Source organism: Atractosteus spatula, chromosome 7, assembly GCF_055471065.1.
Source record: "Atractosteus spatula isolate fAtrSpa1 chromosome 7, fAtrSpa1.hap1, whole genome shotgun sequence".
Classification (NCBI taxonomy): domain Eukaryota; kingdom Metazoa; phylum Chordata; class Actinopteri; order Semionotiformes; family Lepisosteidae; genus Atractosteus; species Atractosteus spatula.
The window spans coordinates 35407402-35423883 of record NC_142712.1 but is presented as its reverse complement, the minus strand read 5'-3'; the positions used below and the strand labels follow the sequence as shown (position 1 = coordinate 35423883).

Here is a 16482-nt window from a genome sequence, read left to right as displayed (position 1 = left end):
AGTTCCAGAAGTGGATTCTTTCAGCCATACGCACCCAGCCAGCTGTGAGTACTGCACCAGAATCCACGCTCTTCTGGAGTGATTGTTGCCCTTCTTCCCCTCAGGCAGGACCATGGCTGTGCCATCTCTTCTTCTCTTCACTGCTCTCCTCAGCCTCTCCTGCGCTCAGCAGCAAGCGCTGCTGGAATACCTAGAGAGGAGACTCTTAGCCATAGAGGTAAGTTCCCAGTTTGGTTCCCCAGCTATGCCCTGCACTCCTATGAGTAGTGCTTTATTTCAACATCTTGGCAAAGCTTTCTGAAGTAATCCGAACATACAATGAAACACAGATGTGAGAACGTGGAAAGAAATCAATTTACTCTGTACTACATGGTTGAACTTTCATGGCAAGATATTTAACGGCAATCTGAAGATGTTGCGTAGATAGAAAAAAATGGAGAGTTATTATTCCTACAATGAATGAGATCTGATTTACACAGACTGCTTTCAAAGATATCCTACTACAACAGACTATTTATGTGCATAAGAAAGTCCTGCTTCTTACTTTGTTTTGCTAAGTTTGCTGTGTTGTAAATCTGTATCTAACCTCTCACTGAATCATTTGGAAAGCAGATTAGAAGCTTGTGTTTCTAATGATCAGATTTGTGTGACAGTAAACTGATTTGGAATAAGATCACTCTTATTTTTTTCATCAATCATAACCTTTTTACCGAGAAAGTGGAATTCTCTTTTGAAGAAAAAGTAGAGATACTGTAAGACTAAATAAGACAAAGAAATCCTGCAGATACATTGACCCTCCAGGACTGGAGACTCCAGTTTTAAGAAACAGACATTACGTACACCTTTACACTCTGCAAATGCAGTGACATCACACAGTGGAGATGTGCTGATGGGTGTAACAGGTACAAATAATGAGGTGCATTCATGAACAGAGTAGTAGTGACCACAGTGATGTGACTCGGGTGACAAAGCACAATTCTTTATGAAGGAATCACGGTATAGATGTATTGTATAATGTACATTTTTGTAATATGTGAAGTATTCATATTTGTAGTTTTATATTAATCTTGTAATGTATAGCAAAAGTAAAACATTCTACTTTATTCAAAAAGTCATACGAAAGGCTTTTAAATTTGTCATCTCCAAGTTATCAAATTTTTCAAAATTACTCAACAGTTTAACTTTGCCTTTGAGCTTGACTGCATCTACAAGCACTGACATACAATCCTTAGAGTATTTCCCTATGGATTTACACTCCCAATCAAAAATAAAGTGATTATTTCAATAATTATTTAGACAATATGTTGCTGAACATTTCGCATCTAAAAAGGCTAATTTCACAATGTAGTTGTCTGTCATAATAGGAAAAAGCACTGGGACCTGTCTCTTAAAGGTGTTTTATAAAGTATTCACATATGATGTAACCCCACGAAGAGAGATAAAATATACATTGACAGAAATAAGTAAACCATGTAGTCTTGATCTACTCCACCCAAGGAGCTTAATCTCTATAAGCAGTAAAATAAAAGTCTTCGATACATGGTGGTTTTATCGTGAGAGAAAGATTGAAATAATAAAAATGTAGGTAAACTCTTGGAAGTATATCTTGGCTCCTTAATCATTTAAATCACTCTTTCCCTGTTAGTGGTACTTGCATTCCATTTTATCTTTTTTCTATACATTTTTAACAGATACAAAATTCACATACTGTAAGGACAAGCAGGAGTTAAAAGAGATGGTTCTTCTCAGAAACTACACCATTTTTGTGCAATGCTATTCTTAAATGTGCACTTTACCACAGGCCTTGCCATACTCTTGAAGTAATTTTTAACTAGGTTCTCTTTGTTATTTTTATGATATGGCCTTCATTAAAACTTTGCTTTAAATGGAACAACAGGTGATTGTTTTATGCCATTAATCTCTCATCAGTATTTACAGATGAAACTCCCCCCAAAGCTGTCACAACGCAGAATTTTCTGCACTTTTCCTGTGTTGCTTTGAGTCACTTATGTATACATATGTTTAATGTTTCTCCTATAGTTAAATGATAAGGACAGACACAATTTTACCAGAATTCAGAAGTATGCAATCACATTTAAAATAAGTTCATTTAAAATATGGTAAAATATGGTAACTAATTTGGGATGTGATAAAGACCTATTGACTGTAAATAATTTAAAGGGAGATATGCTGGTGGGTGAGAATATCTGAGCATGTAATTAAAGCAAGAGAAAAAAATAATGTTGAGATGACACGATCACTTAATGGAGCAAGTCTTTCATGCATGCAGTGCAAAGTCGTTTCGATGAAAACCTGAAAACTAAAAACAGATAAAGCATCATTCATTTGCAGAGACCTCCCCTCTCCCTCCTTCTCTCTCCCTCAGGATCGCATCTCCCTATGGCATGATCAGACTAACCGTTACGCAACGGAGCTTCGCGAGTTCAAGCAGCAGATAGTGGGCCTTCTGGAGAACGTGGAGAAGGAGCGTGAGGGGCTGCGCAGTGACCTAGAGAACACCAACACGCGGGTGGACCGTATCGAGCGAGAAATGGACTACCTGGAAACACAGAACCACTCACCGCCCTGCGTGGAGGTGGATGAGAAGCTGGTAGAGCAACAGGTGACCAACGTGAAAGAGAAACAGAAGGACAAATACGACAAGCTCACGGGTAAGCAAATCTAAATGCTGGGTAGTATAATACCTCTCACTTTAAAAATTTAAAATTCTCACTTGTGAATCGATTCTACTAAAACTGCATTTAAAATCACAAGAAATTGCAGGAGGGAATTCAGTGCCTCTCATTATGATGGTTGCTAATACAGTACCTGAACTGATCCAGTAATCTAGCCTTTTTTAGAGATTCCATGTGCATTCCATGTGTCCATGTGTATTGGATTCCACAACATGTGCAAACACTCTGCGTTTAAAGGATATGTGCATCCTCTTCTCACTCTTAAAACTTCTAGTATTAATTCCATTTGGGTTCAAGTGCTGGCCTTTTTAATGGCAGGATGTTGTATAGCCAGGTCAAATCACCCTGATGTCTTGCTTCCAAATTAATGGAGATTCCTTAAATGATCTGTGCGTACAGTATCATGATTCTTTTATTTCTCTCCATTACATCTGTTCTTGGAGAGCCTTTGTTGAAGTATGCAACTTGTTTTCTAAAGTAGTTCCCCACAATGGAAAAACTAGAACATTGTGTAGGTTAAACATTACTTCACCTGATTCGTTTTCAAAGTTCCTAATTCAACTGCACTGTTTGATTTTTGTTTGCCACACTGTTTGGAATACAGTCAACATCAACACTTGGTCTTTTTCTATTTCTGTAACTCCTTGTTATATAATTCATACTTCTTGTTTTTATAAAGGGTTGGGCTCTTTCCTTCTTCGTTTGCTTTTCCAGTGCATGGTAGGATAACAGCCTTTGAAGCTTAGGCTTCGCTCTTAACATAAGACAGGGATCTGTGATATAAAAGAGTCACATTGTGTTTTTAAGATGATTCTGCTATTGCCCTGGAAGGTGCTTTTAAAGATCTATATATTTAGTAATTCATATTCTTAGCCATACTGCAATTGCCTCTTCTGTAGGTTATGATCTCTAGCATCATTGTTGCAGAACACTAATGTGTGACAACTCATTCGGACTTGAGCTCATAAACTGTGGCAAAAAGTGAATCCTTTGCCATACCCTACTACTTGGACTTTAACTGATTATGTCTACAAAATTAATCATCAGCAATTATGTTATTTACACAAAGCTTTTACCACATAAATCATCTTATTTCTTTAATCAGTCAGGAATGGACTGTAGATAAAGTGTGATTTGAAGATGATCATTTTTGTGCATCAGTGCACTGCATGTGTGATTTACAGCTTAGTTGGAATTTTTCAGTTCACAAGTGTTTTCCTCCCCTAGATTGCAGGGATATGATATCTAGCATCAAAGCCATGAAGATCTTAAAGAGAATGGGAGGCCCCAAAGGCACGTGGACAAAAGACACCAAGACGGCGTCTGAAAAGGTGTACATCTTTAATGGCACCATGGGTGAAACACTGTATGAGTTCAGCACCATTCGTGAGTTCACATCCTCATCAGGCATCTCCAAGGCAAAGCAGATAAAGCTGCCCTTTCCCTGGGGAGGTATGGGACACATAGTCTATAATGGATATGCATACTATGTGAAGGAAGGAAAGGAATTCCAGGTGATCAAATATGACTTGAAAAATGAAACAGTGGTGGACAGCGCAGTATTCCCAGCTGAAGAACAAGTCCCAGTCTACGGCCTTTCTCCAGAAACCTACATAGACCTTGCAGCAGATGAAGAGGGGCTGTGGGCCTTGTATGCCACCAAGGAGAACGAAAAAAATATCTGCCTGGCTAAGATGGACCCCAGGACACTTGATATTGAACAGATGTGGGACACGCCATGCCAGAGAGAAAACGCTGAGGCTGCGTTCGTCATCTGTGGCACAGTGTACGTGGTTTACAACACCAAGCTGGCCAGTCGCTCCCGGGTGCAGTGCGTCTTTGATGTCAGCGACATGGTGACCAATGAGGACGCCCCGCTAGTGTACTTCCCCAAACGCTATGGTTCGCACTCCAGCCTGAAGTACAACCCTCGGGAGAAGCAAATCTATGCCTGGGATGATGGATATCAGATCCTCTACAAGCTTAACATGAAGAAAAAACTGGAGGTGTGAGATACGCTGATCCTCTTAGTTCTGATGTCTTCAGCTTCTTGTTTTTAGAGAAATGTCTTAACAATCAAACTAAAAGCAATAAGAGGTGTATTTGTACTTTTAATGAACCCGTCATTCCCAAATTATTATCTGCTCCATGATTTTCCCACAGTATGTATTGGTCTTTATTGAGGACTTTTGTGGCCGATTGCTTGAATGCCCATTATGATTAACAGGACTGTTTTGATGCAATAAAAAATATTTCACAGCAGATCATGGAAGTAACAGGTGGCACAGTGACATAACAGTTTCCTCACAGCTCAAGGTTCTGGGTTACAATTTGGTCCAGGATGCCATTTATGTGGAGCTTTTATTTTTTTTCTTGTACCTGTGTAACTTTTTATTCTCAGTCCTTAGACACACCATCTGTGTTCACGTGTGTGTGTCTGCCCTGTGATGAAACAGTGTCCTTTGCAAGGTATAGTCCTACCTTGGACTCTACAGTATGTCTGCAAGGTTAGGCTGCAACTCTCAAGGAAATCGAATAATGGCTAATGCAATTTGTTTTCTAAACCCAACTCTCACTATATTCTGTGCCTGCCATTTTCACAAATGAGAAGAAAAAGAATAATCTGAGTTACGCTATTTAATTCAGCCAGTGGAGTGGAAAAAGCAATATAAATGTTAAAATTATACACATTAGTTGCACTTAAGCTTTTATACTTTAAAGGATCATTTAAAAAGAATTCCAGATGCATTAATAGTAACAATTTATACATTTTTTCCTATAGTGTAATGGATATCATTTATTTTTTTGTTTGATATATACAGTATGTACACTATTATCTACTATGTTTGCTCAATCATTAGTCTTGTGGAGTTGTCCTATTTTTCCACAGTCTGTAGCAGTACATTTTCTTTTCTTATGTCTATTTTGACTGATTGATTTTGACTGATATTTGAACAGATATTTTCTAGGACATATTAATGTAGATCCTGAATTTTTATGTAATTTCAACCAGTTGTGTATCATTAGACTCAATCTTTAAACACCCTGTATATTTTTAAAATTAGGGCACCTCTAGAAATTAAAGTGTATTTTGTTAGGTCAATAGGTTCTGTATGTCAAAGTATAACATGGTTTTTGTATATTCTTCCATGTTGTATGTGATTAAGTTAACACCGAAGGAGTATTAGTTTCTGATTCTATAGTGTATGTTCCAAAATGTCATACAAAATAATAAAAAGTTAATTTTACTACTTTTATCTTGAGTTGAACTTCAAAATAAAGCACACTGGAATTTGATTGAAAGACTGAGCAAAAAAAGTATATTAAACATACTGTAGGATTACAGAGCATGATACTACTAATAACAACAATCAGGATTAAAACCTTAGCATAGAAAGTGTATAATTTCATATAAAAGACACTTAAAATTGTCGAGACTGCATTGCTACAACACGAAGCCCCTATTGTTAAAACGATGTAATGTTTGGCTTTGGGAACAATTCTCTAAAATTAATGGATTATTGTCAAAATATTGGGAAAATTTATAGAAAAAAAGATGAGTGCTTTAGAAGCCTGTTTTTTTAATGCAACCACATGAACTCTGACTACTGATTGGGACAAGGTGTAATAATAATTCCTTCCAGTTATATAGCGCTTTTCTGGACACTCCACTTAAAGCACTTTACAGGTAATGGGGACTCCATCAGCACCAGTGTGCAACTCCTACCTGGATGATGCAACAGCAGCTATTGTGTGCCAGTTTGCTCACCACACACCAGCTTGCTCTCAGTGGGGAGGAGTAGAGAGTATTGAAGCCAATTCATAGATAGGGATATCTAGGAGGTCATGATTGTTAAAGGCCAAGGGGCAATTTGGCCAAGATGTCTGTTAGCCTGCTTACCTGCTTAGCTTCAATGAGTTGCCAGTTGTGAGTTGCAGGGTGATATAGGTGCCATATAAATTATTACTATGTATAGTATTAGTATTATGGCTTTGTTTACTCCTAGATATTGAAAGCAATATTTCATTATCTTTTCAAACTATAATCATCACTGCCTGCTTCAAGCTAACCTGAAATTGAATTTATCAGAGGGATCACATACTGTTTATGGTAAAGTCCACATTTTTAGAGCTAAAGTGTTAAAAAGAACAAGCTGTTCTGAGAGTGTGTTGGTCTCTTAGGATTTGGCTGTAACATTTATATTTTTAAAGTCATATTTTTAACAAGTTTACCACCTACTCATAAACCTCATATTGAAACATCTCATATTGGACCTCATACTGAAACACTCAAATACTGGCATGAATGAAATCTAGCTTTGCTGCTTGGCAATACATTCTAGTTTTAAAAATCATTGACATAAATTGGAAGCATGCACAGGATTTCTTTGTGCCAGTATAACTGATTACTAGTCATCTCTTCATATTTGCAGGTAATTAAGCACAATGAAAATCAGTTGTGATTTCCTGAATTGGCATACTTTCTGAAAAGTTCTGGGAATTTAGAATGGATTGTAATCAAAGCTACAAGACAAATATGGCACTAGAAAAGTTATAGTTATCTTGCTGATTATATCATAGGGTTTCTAGTTATTACAAGACTTCAACATGCTTGCAGTTTTTCATTCTCCATTTGGAAAATGTAAATGGAGATAAGAATAATAACATGCTTAAAATACTAATGTTCCCTGTGCTTAAGAGAAGAAAAAAAAGAGTAGTGTAAAACTGAGACTATCAACATTAAAGGACGGGTTCTTAATTATTCTTTTTTCTTATTCTTTATTCTTAATTATTCCAATTTATATTATTATATAAGTTGTTTTACGATAAGACCAAAAGTGCTGTAAATATAAAAGATTTGGCTTTTTGAAAAAAATAATGCTTTAAATAAACAATGCTCCCTTCTACTGAATCATAATTATAATTATAATCTGATAATTATAATTATAATTCTTGGATTTAACAGAAAACAAACAAAGGGTGTACACAAACTACTGTCTTTCTTTCTTTTAAACTAGGCGATTGAATCATTAAAAGGGCAGCATCCACTGCATCCTAGTAGGAGAATTGCACACACTCTATGGATCATTCAGATCTGCTCAGTCTGTCTGTAGATCGATGATTCCTAAATGCTGTACGTATTATTAGTCAGAAATTATGTTCCTATTTCGAAATGGGTTATGTAAAAAAATAAAAATAGTGACAAACAAGAAGTGGCCTTTTGGCACTTTAGGTGTATCATATCTGTTATTATTTATCTGTTATACTCATTATTTTGGTCAAGGGTTCTCAATCTGACAATGAAAAAAACCTGCCAAAACACTCTTTTAGAACTTGGTAGGTTTATTTGTTACATTTCCCTATCCTTAAAACACAGGGAAAGGTTTAAAACATATATAGATACAAATAGAAATTTTCAATACAAAACTGGAAATTACTCATTTGCATGAATTCATGGAAGAAGAAAAAGCACAGTTAAACAATCTTGAACAGAAACAGAGCCAAATTATTTAAGCCAATTGAACCAGCTACAGAATTTCTGCTACAATGACTTAACAGAGGAACATTATCAAACACCATGTACCGTAGGAAACAATTAAAAAGATTATTGTGACATTGCAACTTGTCAAATTCTGTGTGAACTGAAAGTTACAGATAAAGAGTTGAAAAATTCCATAATTTTTGTGTTGCACAGATCATCCTGTATACATGTGTATACATTTTAGTATATAATGTAATAAAGAACACTAACACGTATTTTAAAATAAGTACTCCATCTTTTTTAAAGTGTAGAACTGACAATTGTTTGTGACCTTTTCTGCTACAGTCTGGAAATGTACATAAACAGACTACTTGTTTCACATTAAAATCCAAGTGAACATTGATCACTTCAGCCAACTGCAGATGTCTCCCTGACTATTTCATTTTCTCTAAGTTGCTGCCTATTTATAGATATCACAATAGAAAGCAGATGGCATCTGCACATCCAGGAACGGAAAAAGGTATCTAAAGTTGTCCCAGATTAGATGGGGCAAACAACCATGACTTTGTAGCCTCTCAGCAGCCATAGTTACAGCCCTTAATTATTGAGGGACTACTGGAATGGATCTGGGGGAAAAAGTAACGTTCTCTGACTTTTTCATAGCTAAGGCTAAGCTGAGTAATTCATGTAGTTCTGTGCAAAGTCAAGAAGTGCTTCCTTCCTGTATGCACCCCCTGCAATGTGAAATGATGTAAACTAATTGAAAACATTTACAAAGAATCTTATGCAAGTCTGACTCTCGTAGGTTGATTTGTGAGCTCTGTGGAGCACCTATTTCTGACTCTTCTAACACTAACACACCCCCAACCTTCCAAAATATGAGTTGATTTCATTTTTGCAATATTACAACTAAAAATGTACAAATGACGCCCTATCAGCATACCAAGTTGCAGAAGCCAGGACATTACAGCCAGATGCCAGAAAAAGGTTAATATTGTGCTTTAGCTTGTTGTTGTACAAAAATATGCAAAAGACAGAAAAATCTTTATTTATTTTTTTTATGAGGGGGTAACATCTTGCTAGATACCCACCCATTCAAAATATTCAGTTTGCTGCAAAAGAGTTAGAAATACAATTTGGTATTTGTTGCTTTTGAACAGATCTATTGAAATCATTCGATTGTGGTCAAATAAAGAAATTATACACTCTGGTGTTAATTTGTTTCTTAACTCCAAACAGGAAATCTATAATGTGATTCTTCTTCATTCCTTTATACATGAGGTGACTCTACAACTCCTCATTTAAAATGGTAACATGGAGACCCATGTATAAAGCAGGGCATTTGCTAAACAATCTGTGTGAGGTTTTGCAGAATTTGGACCAATTACCCTCTAGCTGAGTAACCAGAACCCTAACCACTCCTTCATACTGTGTATGAACTGCTGTGCTTCATAGAGTAAATGGAAATGCACTCATGCCTCTGTCACAATAGGCATGATCAAATTGAAGGGTTTATTTTTTATCTCAAATCCCTGTAATTCATGGCATTTTCATACAAAAACAGAACATACTAGTGGAATACCTAATTTGTGAAAAGGTAATTAGCAGAACACCATAGGGAATGGCAGTATTTCCACTCTTCAAAGAATACATAAAACAGTAGCATACTTTAGAAGTTACCTAGGGTGAGACTGATGATAATGGAAAAAACAAACAAGAAGTATCATATGCAATAAAATAATTAATTTACAACATAATACATTTAAAATGGAGGCATTGATCTAGACGTTTAGACGCTTAGTAAAATATTGCTAGTAAAAATAATAAAGTACAGACAGGGACACATCTTTTTAGATTGGAAACTGGAGAAACCATCAGCGTTATCCTACAAATTTATTAAAACTCATTAATTGAACCACCTAACTGATATTTTCCTTGAATACAGTTTTTTTAAGAATACGAATGTGAAAGGTCATATTATGTTCTCTCACTTGGTAATTATGTTGTCTTTCTGAAATTGTGAAACTGTGATTTGGAGCAATTTGCTAAATCTGTTTGGACAATATTTTGTGTAAATTCCCAGTTTCTGTGCTCTATATCAAAACAGAAGCTCAGTAGTTTCATGCAAAGTGTAGAACAACAGGGCAGCATACTATTTGTTGTAATTGCTTTCAGCAGTAGCAGTATGCCTGACCACCCAAGATCAGGACCTCACAGTACAAGGATTATGAGTCTGTTTGGGGAGTCCAGAGATCAGAGACCTTCAAGGAGAGGAATCAAAGGATACCATCCAGGGCAAATTTCAGATTCTGTGTGGGTCACGCAAGTTGCTGGCCAACATGCAAAATGTCTAGTAATGAATTCCAGACAATATATTTTGTTAAACTCTCAAAAGTATATGATAAGACTAACACTACTATTGAAACTATTAATACAGGTTTTCAATTTCAATTTTGACAGGGAAAAAACACAACAGAGAATTTTGCTAACTAAATTAGGTCTCCTATTACAACCACAACAAGTTAGAAAGAATAGGGGTGAAGAAATCCGAGGGGTCCAGTGAATAAAACATTAAAACAGGAGTGTTTATTCTATAAATCAGCAGTCCAGGGAATTTGCTTTCTTTGTTTTTAAAGTTTTATGAAAGCCTATAAAGGAATGAGGCTGTCCTTAAGACAAACAGACTGGAGTGGGCCCATAGAGGTGGAATTGGTAGAGAATGGATGAATGATCATCATCAAAGCAAATAAGTGTGGTTTATTCCACAAGGTCAATAAATAAAAACTTGATTTTAATGGCGGTTTAAGCAATACTGATTAAACTGATTAAACAATAAGATTTAAAAATCTTACAGGGTTTGCAAAAGATAGCCAGATACAAAATGAGATCAAACACTCAGCACAAATTTAAAAAGACAATATAAATGCCAAGAGAGATCATGTGAATCGACATTGAGATCTCTTCTCATAACACTGCCCTCTGTTTTCTATATATTGAACAGATCTTAATCCTTGGGATTTTCACTTGGATTTCTACCTCTTTAGGTTTTAAAACGAACCATGTCTAGGGAACTAGATCACAAGAGTTTATAGAAATTTCAAAACAGCATCTTCTTTTCTTTGTTTTGCATATGTTACTTTAATAAAGAAAACTGTAGGTATGATGGACTAGTGCTTCCTTTCCTTAACTCACGTTGCCTGTGTGCTAAGACTGTTAAAAAGTTGTATTTTCCAGTTGAGTTGGAAATGACACTATACACTTACAGTATATGTATTTGAAGACTTTCTGATTTTTTTTCTCTCAACTGGTACTGGTTTCTTCCTTACTTGTAGATGGACTTTACAATTTTCCACTTATGAGGTACAGACCTGTGTCTGAGGTTTGCTAAACAGAATTAGCAGGAAGCATGTTTATGAAATGTTTTCTTTGGGGACAGCTAGGAAGATGACATGCATGTTCCAAGCATTACTGGGCTCCTTATACCTTATGTTGAGGTTATTTTTACCTCATTTGCTTTGACCTTAGCGAGCATGAGGACACAACACATAAGCAGATATATTACTACTTTTGATCACCTACACTTAATTATTATCTCTCAGACATTTTCTTTCTTAGCCATTTCGGTTTGCTGTCAGCTGCAATGGTAATTTCCTGTGTAGTTCTAGTGTGTTTTGGGATTTCCCTGTGTCAATTTCTCCATGCTATATAAAAGACTGTAAGTATTATAAAGAGCTCCATGCCCCTGAAATACAGCACTCTGGCAACAAACTGGCATGGTACCTTTAAGTAATTACATACATATGTATGGAAAATCAAGAGGGTTGAGTGTTTGTTTTAAAACCAGATAGGAATGATGAATGTATGTTTCTTGTAACCATGTCAAGATGCAATTGATCTCAGTCAGAAGTTCCATCAATTTGTGTTGTCCTGTGACTCTTCAAGTTGGATGACAATTGACAAAGAAGGAATTGTCCTCAGACAAGAAGATGGCAAGAGTAGAGCAGTGTCTGCAAACCCACCCTGGCCTGGTCCTCCTTCAGGGAGTTGATGGGGGCTTGGGTGAGGGGCAGGATCCCTGGCTGTCAAAGCTGGCGGTGCGACCCTGCCACTGAACAGCAAGAGAGCAGCAATAGTTACTGGCGATGAAAAGACAAAGAGGCGATGAAGAAGAGCAGCAGCACGGAGCAACATGGGGGTACAAACAGAACCAGAACCCAAGACTGAAGAGCTTGTTATCTTACTTAATTACTTCCTTTATTGTCCCAAATGTGAGAAATATACAATCAGTTGTCCAAATTAGTCAGGTTAATAGCCATGGGAATGAAAGATAATTTAGTTCTATTGTTTTTGAATCTAGGCAATCTAAATCGATGCCCAGATGGAAGGATTTCAAATTCACTGTGCAAGGGGGAGGTCATGACAGCATCTTGTCTGCAAGCACAAATCAAACCAGACAGCAGGAGAAATAAATACCCTTTGGTATTACACCAAAAACTAATCTGAAACCTTTTTTCCCCCCAATTCCACAGCAGTAAAACAAACCAAAGGTAATAAATGATATTTTGCACCTTAGAGAATTAATACATCAATTGCAAATTATGGGCATTTTCAAAACTTGTTAAATCATGGACACAAAGAAAAAAAAAACACTGCAGGACCAGTCTTTCCAGGTGCTTCCCTAAGTCCTGACCTAAACCACTATACAAGCTCAATCTCCATTGGCTCCTTTCTCCAGTAAGGCAATGCCCTCTCCCCTTCAGTTCTCAGGTTAGCCTGGGATGACTGCAGTAAAGGGCCAAGCTCCTATTCCTTTACTGCTGCTTCTCTCTAAGAGTTAGAAACAGAGCAGCACTTCCACCGGTTTTTGAAATGTGAAAGATAACAGCACAGTAACAGTAAGTCTCCAATTCTTTAGGACTTGGTCTTGGAATTTTGTTCATTTTTGTTAATTCATTTTTTAAAGTCATTTTTATTCATTCATTTTGCAGTCTTTCCACATTGGATTGCAATAGTAAAGCTTTACTTTTGGACTTGGCATGCTAGTTTTGAGTGTACGGTATATACAGTATGTTATTGTATTGCCTATAGAGATAATTGAAGTTAAGGTAAGTCCTTATATTTGTGCCGAATTTGTCACCACATTTTGTGTAGATGTGAGTGTTAACTAGAAACCACAGACCTTAATTTGTTTATTCTTTGTTCTTAAAATTTCTTCCTCCCTGTTGACCATCCTTATATGTTTTCATCCCACAGTTCTTATCTGTTCTTTTCAATTAATTTTGTGATTTTTGTGATTTCTGTGATTCTTGTGATTTTTGTGAGCTCGCAGAAAAAGACATTTCATTGCCAGCAACTACTGCTGCACGCCGTATTGTTGTGCATTTGATAAATAAACTTTGATTTGATTTTGATTTGATTTGATTTCATTCTCTGCCTTATGGCTTTCTACTATCATGCACAATTTTGGGTTTCTCTTATGTGTACAGGCTTGTTCTCATACTTTAATTTGGTAGCTATTAGCTGATTTATGCTTTTGTTTCTGTATGTGTCTCAGTTCTTACACCACTAGTCCAGTTTGTTGCATTTCCTTTTTCAATTGGTGGTGTTAAAGCGCTTTAACATACTAATGCTGTCTGCTATTCTTTTCTGACATAAAGGTCAGCATTTGTGAGGGAAGGAGCTCTGTAAGAGCTCACCAACCTTTGTGGGTGCAGTGTTAAGTCCCATAAACTCAAGAAAAGGAAGGAGATGCAATACTTGAAATAAGTACTTTTCCATAACTGTTCAGTAAACAGAAGCCCTGTAAAAAGTTCCTTCTAGAGAATAACTAACCAAATATTTGTGCAGATGGTGTAAATGTAAATCAAAGCCTGAAGTTGAAAGGAGACGACATGCACAAACCTCTTTGACAGATTTCTTTGCTTCCTGTAACGGGTGCCAGTGAGCAATGGGCTTGCGAGGGTAGGCCAGCATTTCATTCCAGTGGTCCCTGCCGAGACCTTCAGCGTTGCTTCCCACACGGTTCACGCCTATTATTTCATTGTGTCCCACCCTACAGATAAATGGAGAAGGCTGGTATCCATGAATTGTTTCCATTAATTGTTAATAAGGTCTGGAGACAAAAAAGGCAAGATTCAATTGACAATAAATGACATGACAGAGAGGCTGTACAGTGGCATAACGGTTACCCTGGCTGCCAGCTGGGGCCATGGGTTCAATTCTGGGACCTGAGTTGCTAACTGTGTGGAGTTTGTATTTTCTTCCTGTGTTCGTGTGGGGGTTCTCTAGGTGCTTTGGTTTACCCCCACGGTCCAAAAACACACTAGTAGGTTAATTTGCTTCTGGAAAAAAACGGTGCCGGTGAGAGTGTGCGCCTGTGTGTGCCCTGCGACAGAGTGGCCTTGCTGGGATAGGCTCCTGCTCCTCTGTAACCTCGAGCTGGATGAAGCAGCTAGAGAATGGATGGAAGGACATGACAAAGCAGTGGGGAAAACAGAACCAACTGTGGTCATTAAGAGAAGGCTGGCTTCAAACAGAACATAAGAAGGATTACAAATAATAGGAAGTCATCTGACCAGTCATGCGTACCTGGCTCCTTGAAGGAGAAATGGGGGCCACGAAAACATCTGAAATCAAGATTTTCAAAGCGGGGGGGGATACAAATATATGTCTATTTAATTTACATACACTCTCAAAATGCTACAAAGAGCATTCGAAAGCTACAGTATGAAGGAGAGGTCAGCTAATCTTGCATGTCTGGCGGCAAGCACTTGAGCAGTCTCTCAGGCACCCAGCTGGTTTTGGAAGACTCCTATGGAATGAGCCGTATAAGTTTGTTCAAACACCCGGTCTAAGTTTAAGTCTGAGCCCCAGTTTTGAGATCAGAGTGCACCAGGATTTCTCCTTGTGTACCTGTAATTTTAGCGGAGCTTGCAGTAGTGTTTTGGGTTGACTTTCTCAATATTTTTAAGAGGTCCTGTAATCTGTCTCTGAACTCTTTCCTTTTGTGGCATCAACTGACCAGATTTGAAAGCAGTATTGTAAATATTGTATGTTATTAGTAGTCCATTACACAATTTTAAAATTGCAGCTTTGCATTTGGTCTGTTTTATCAATTCCTTGTCAAATTCAACATAAATCACTATCATGCACTCTGGTTCAAATCTGTTTTTTTTATTATTGTTGGCTCTTCCCACAACAGCTTTTTGAAATTAGTAATTGCAATCATTATAGGTTGAGACAGTACAGTGTTGCCACATGAGAAGATGAAGATACAAATGCAAACAGGGTGTGGTTGAAGAAGCAGTCCAAAGCTGACCAAAATTAAAACTTGAAGGGGCAAGTTGATTTGCTAAAGTAGGGAGAACACTGCAAATCACATGTATAAGGAGAATGCCATGATGAAACTGTGTTAAACATTTATACACTGTACAAAGTCAGTTTTAGGGTATGCTTCTGTCTTCTCATTCTCTGTGTAATAACATAATTAAAATGAAGTTTGATGTTTTTTGTTTATTTTGTACTTAAAAGGGTATTTACATACAGATCCTACACTTCAAAGAATCCCACAATGATAATACATAAATGGCACTGCTACATCTGTGAAGTGAGAGCCATATCCTACATACAGTATATGAACTTATTTGCACAATATGGACTATATGGACAGTATTTCTTAATTATAATTTTGTTTTTTTGTCATGTTATCAAAGTGTGTATACTCTGCACACATAATTCATTTTAATATACAAGACACAATAATACTGAACATTAAATTATACAACCTATTTTTTATGTAAAAAGAACAGATAGATCAGGAGGTGAAAATGCATAATGAAAATGAGTTTCAAATATGCTTAGTTTTTAGGAATACTTTTGTGCGGTTTGTTCAGTCCTTGTATAGTTAGTATTATGAGGATGATCTATCTATCCACTTTCTAAATGCTTTATTCAATTCAGGGGGCCAGAGTCTATCCCGGCAAGCATTAGGCACCAGGTGGAGTCCATCGCAGGGCAATTATGATGACAATGTACTTTAAAATTATGTCTGTCTTCTGAGTGTTGGTGTGAACATACTGTAGGATGCATACCTGTCATAGTCCATGACTGAGATGAGAAGACTGACTTGGTCCATGCTCTCTGGTGGGATGTCAAAGATAATCGCTTCGTTGTAGGTGGGATTAAGTGTGTTTTTCTTGATAGTCGTCTTCTTCTTTTTCAGGCGTCTTCCATCGCATATAAGGGACACTTTCACATAGGGGTCTGCGAAGGGAAAAAGGAGGGAGAAGAAAAGAAAAGATCTAG

The 16482-nt window shown here is 37.0% G+C and overlaps 2 protein-coding genes across 2 annotated transcripts in view; one reads left to right on the top strand and one right to left on the bottom strand.

Moving 5' to 3' along the window:
* LOC148830851 (olfactomedin-like protein 3A) lies at positions 1–5947 on the top strand. The gene is made up of 3 exons (XM_088922254.1): positions 1–217; positions 2387–2672; positions 3924–5947. Exons 1-3 carry the CDS (start codon positions 113–115, stop codon positions 4706–4708), a joined length of 1176 nt encoding a protein of 391 aa, XP_088778380.1. The 5' UTR covers positions 1–112; the 3' UTR covers positions 4709–5947.
* A 2074-nt stretch (positions 5948–8021) lies between these two features.
* Positions 8022–16482, bottom strand: part of LOC148830850 (synaptotagmin-6-like) — a 105111-nt gene continuing 96650 nt past the window's right edge. The window contains exons 5-7 of the mRNA XM_088921920.1: positions 16269–16440; positions 14080–14230; positions 8022–12286 (exon numbers count right to left, since the gene is read on the bottom strand). Of these exons, the coding sequence (XP_088778046.1) occupies positions 12215–12286; positions 14080–14230; positions 16269–16440 (395 nt within the window). The 3' untranslated portion in view covers positions 8022–12214. The remainder of the gene's footprint in view (positions 12287–14079; positions 14231–16268; positions 16441–16482) is intronic.

Bases quoted from the DNA above. Each gene is read 5' to 3' on its own strand.
- LOC148830851 (XM_088922254.1), top strand. From the start codon at position 113: ATGGCTGTGCCATCTCTTCTTCTCTTCACTGCTCTCCTCAGCCTCTCC. The intron at 218-2,386 runs GTAAGTTCCCAG...TCTCTCCCTCAG, and splicing joins GGAGACTCTTAGCCATAGAG to GATCGCATCTCCCTATGGCA. The intron at 2,673-3,923 runs GTAAGCAAATCT...TTCCTCCCCTAG, and splicing joins CAAATACGACAAGCTCACGG to ATTGCAGGGATATGATATCT.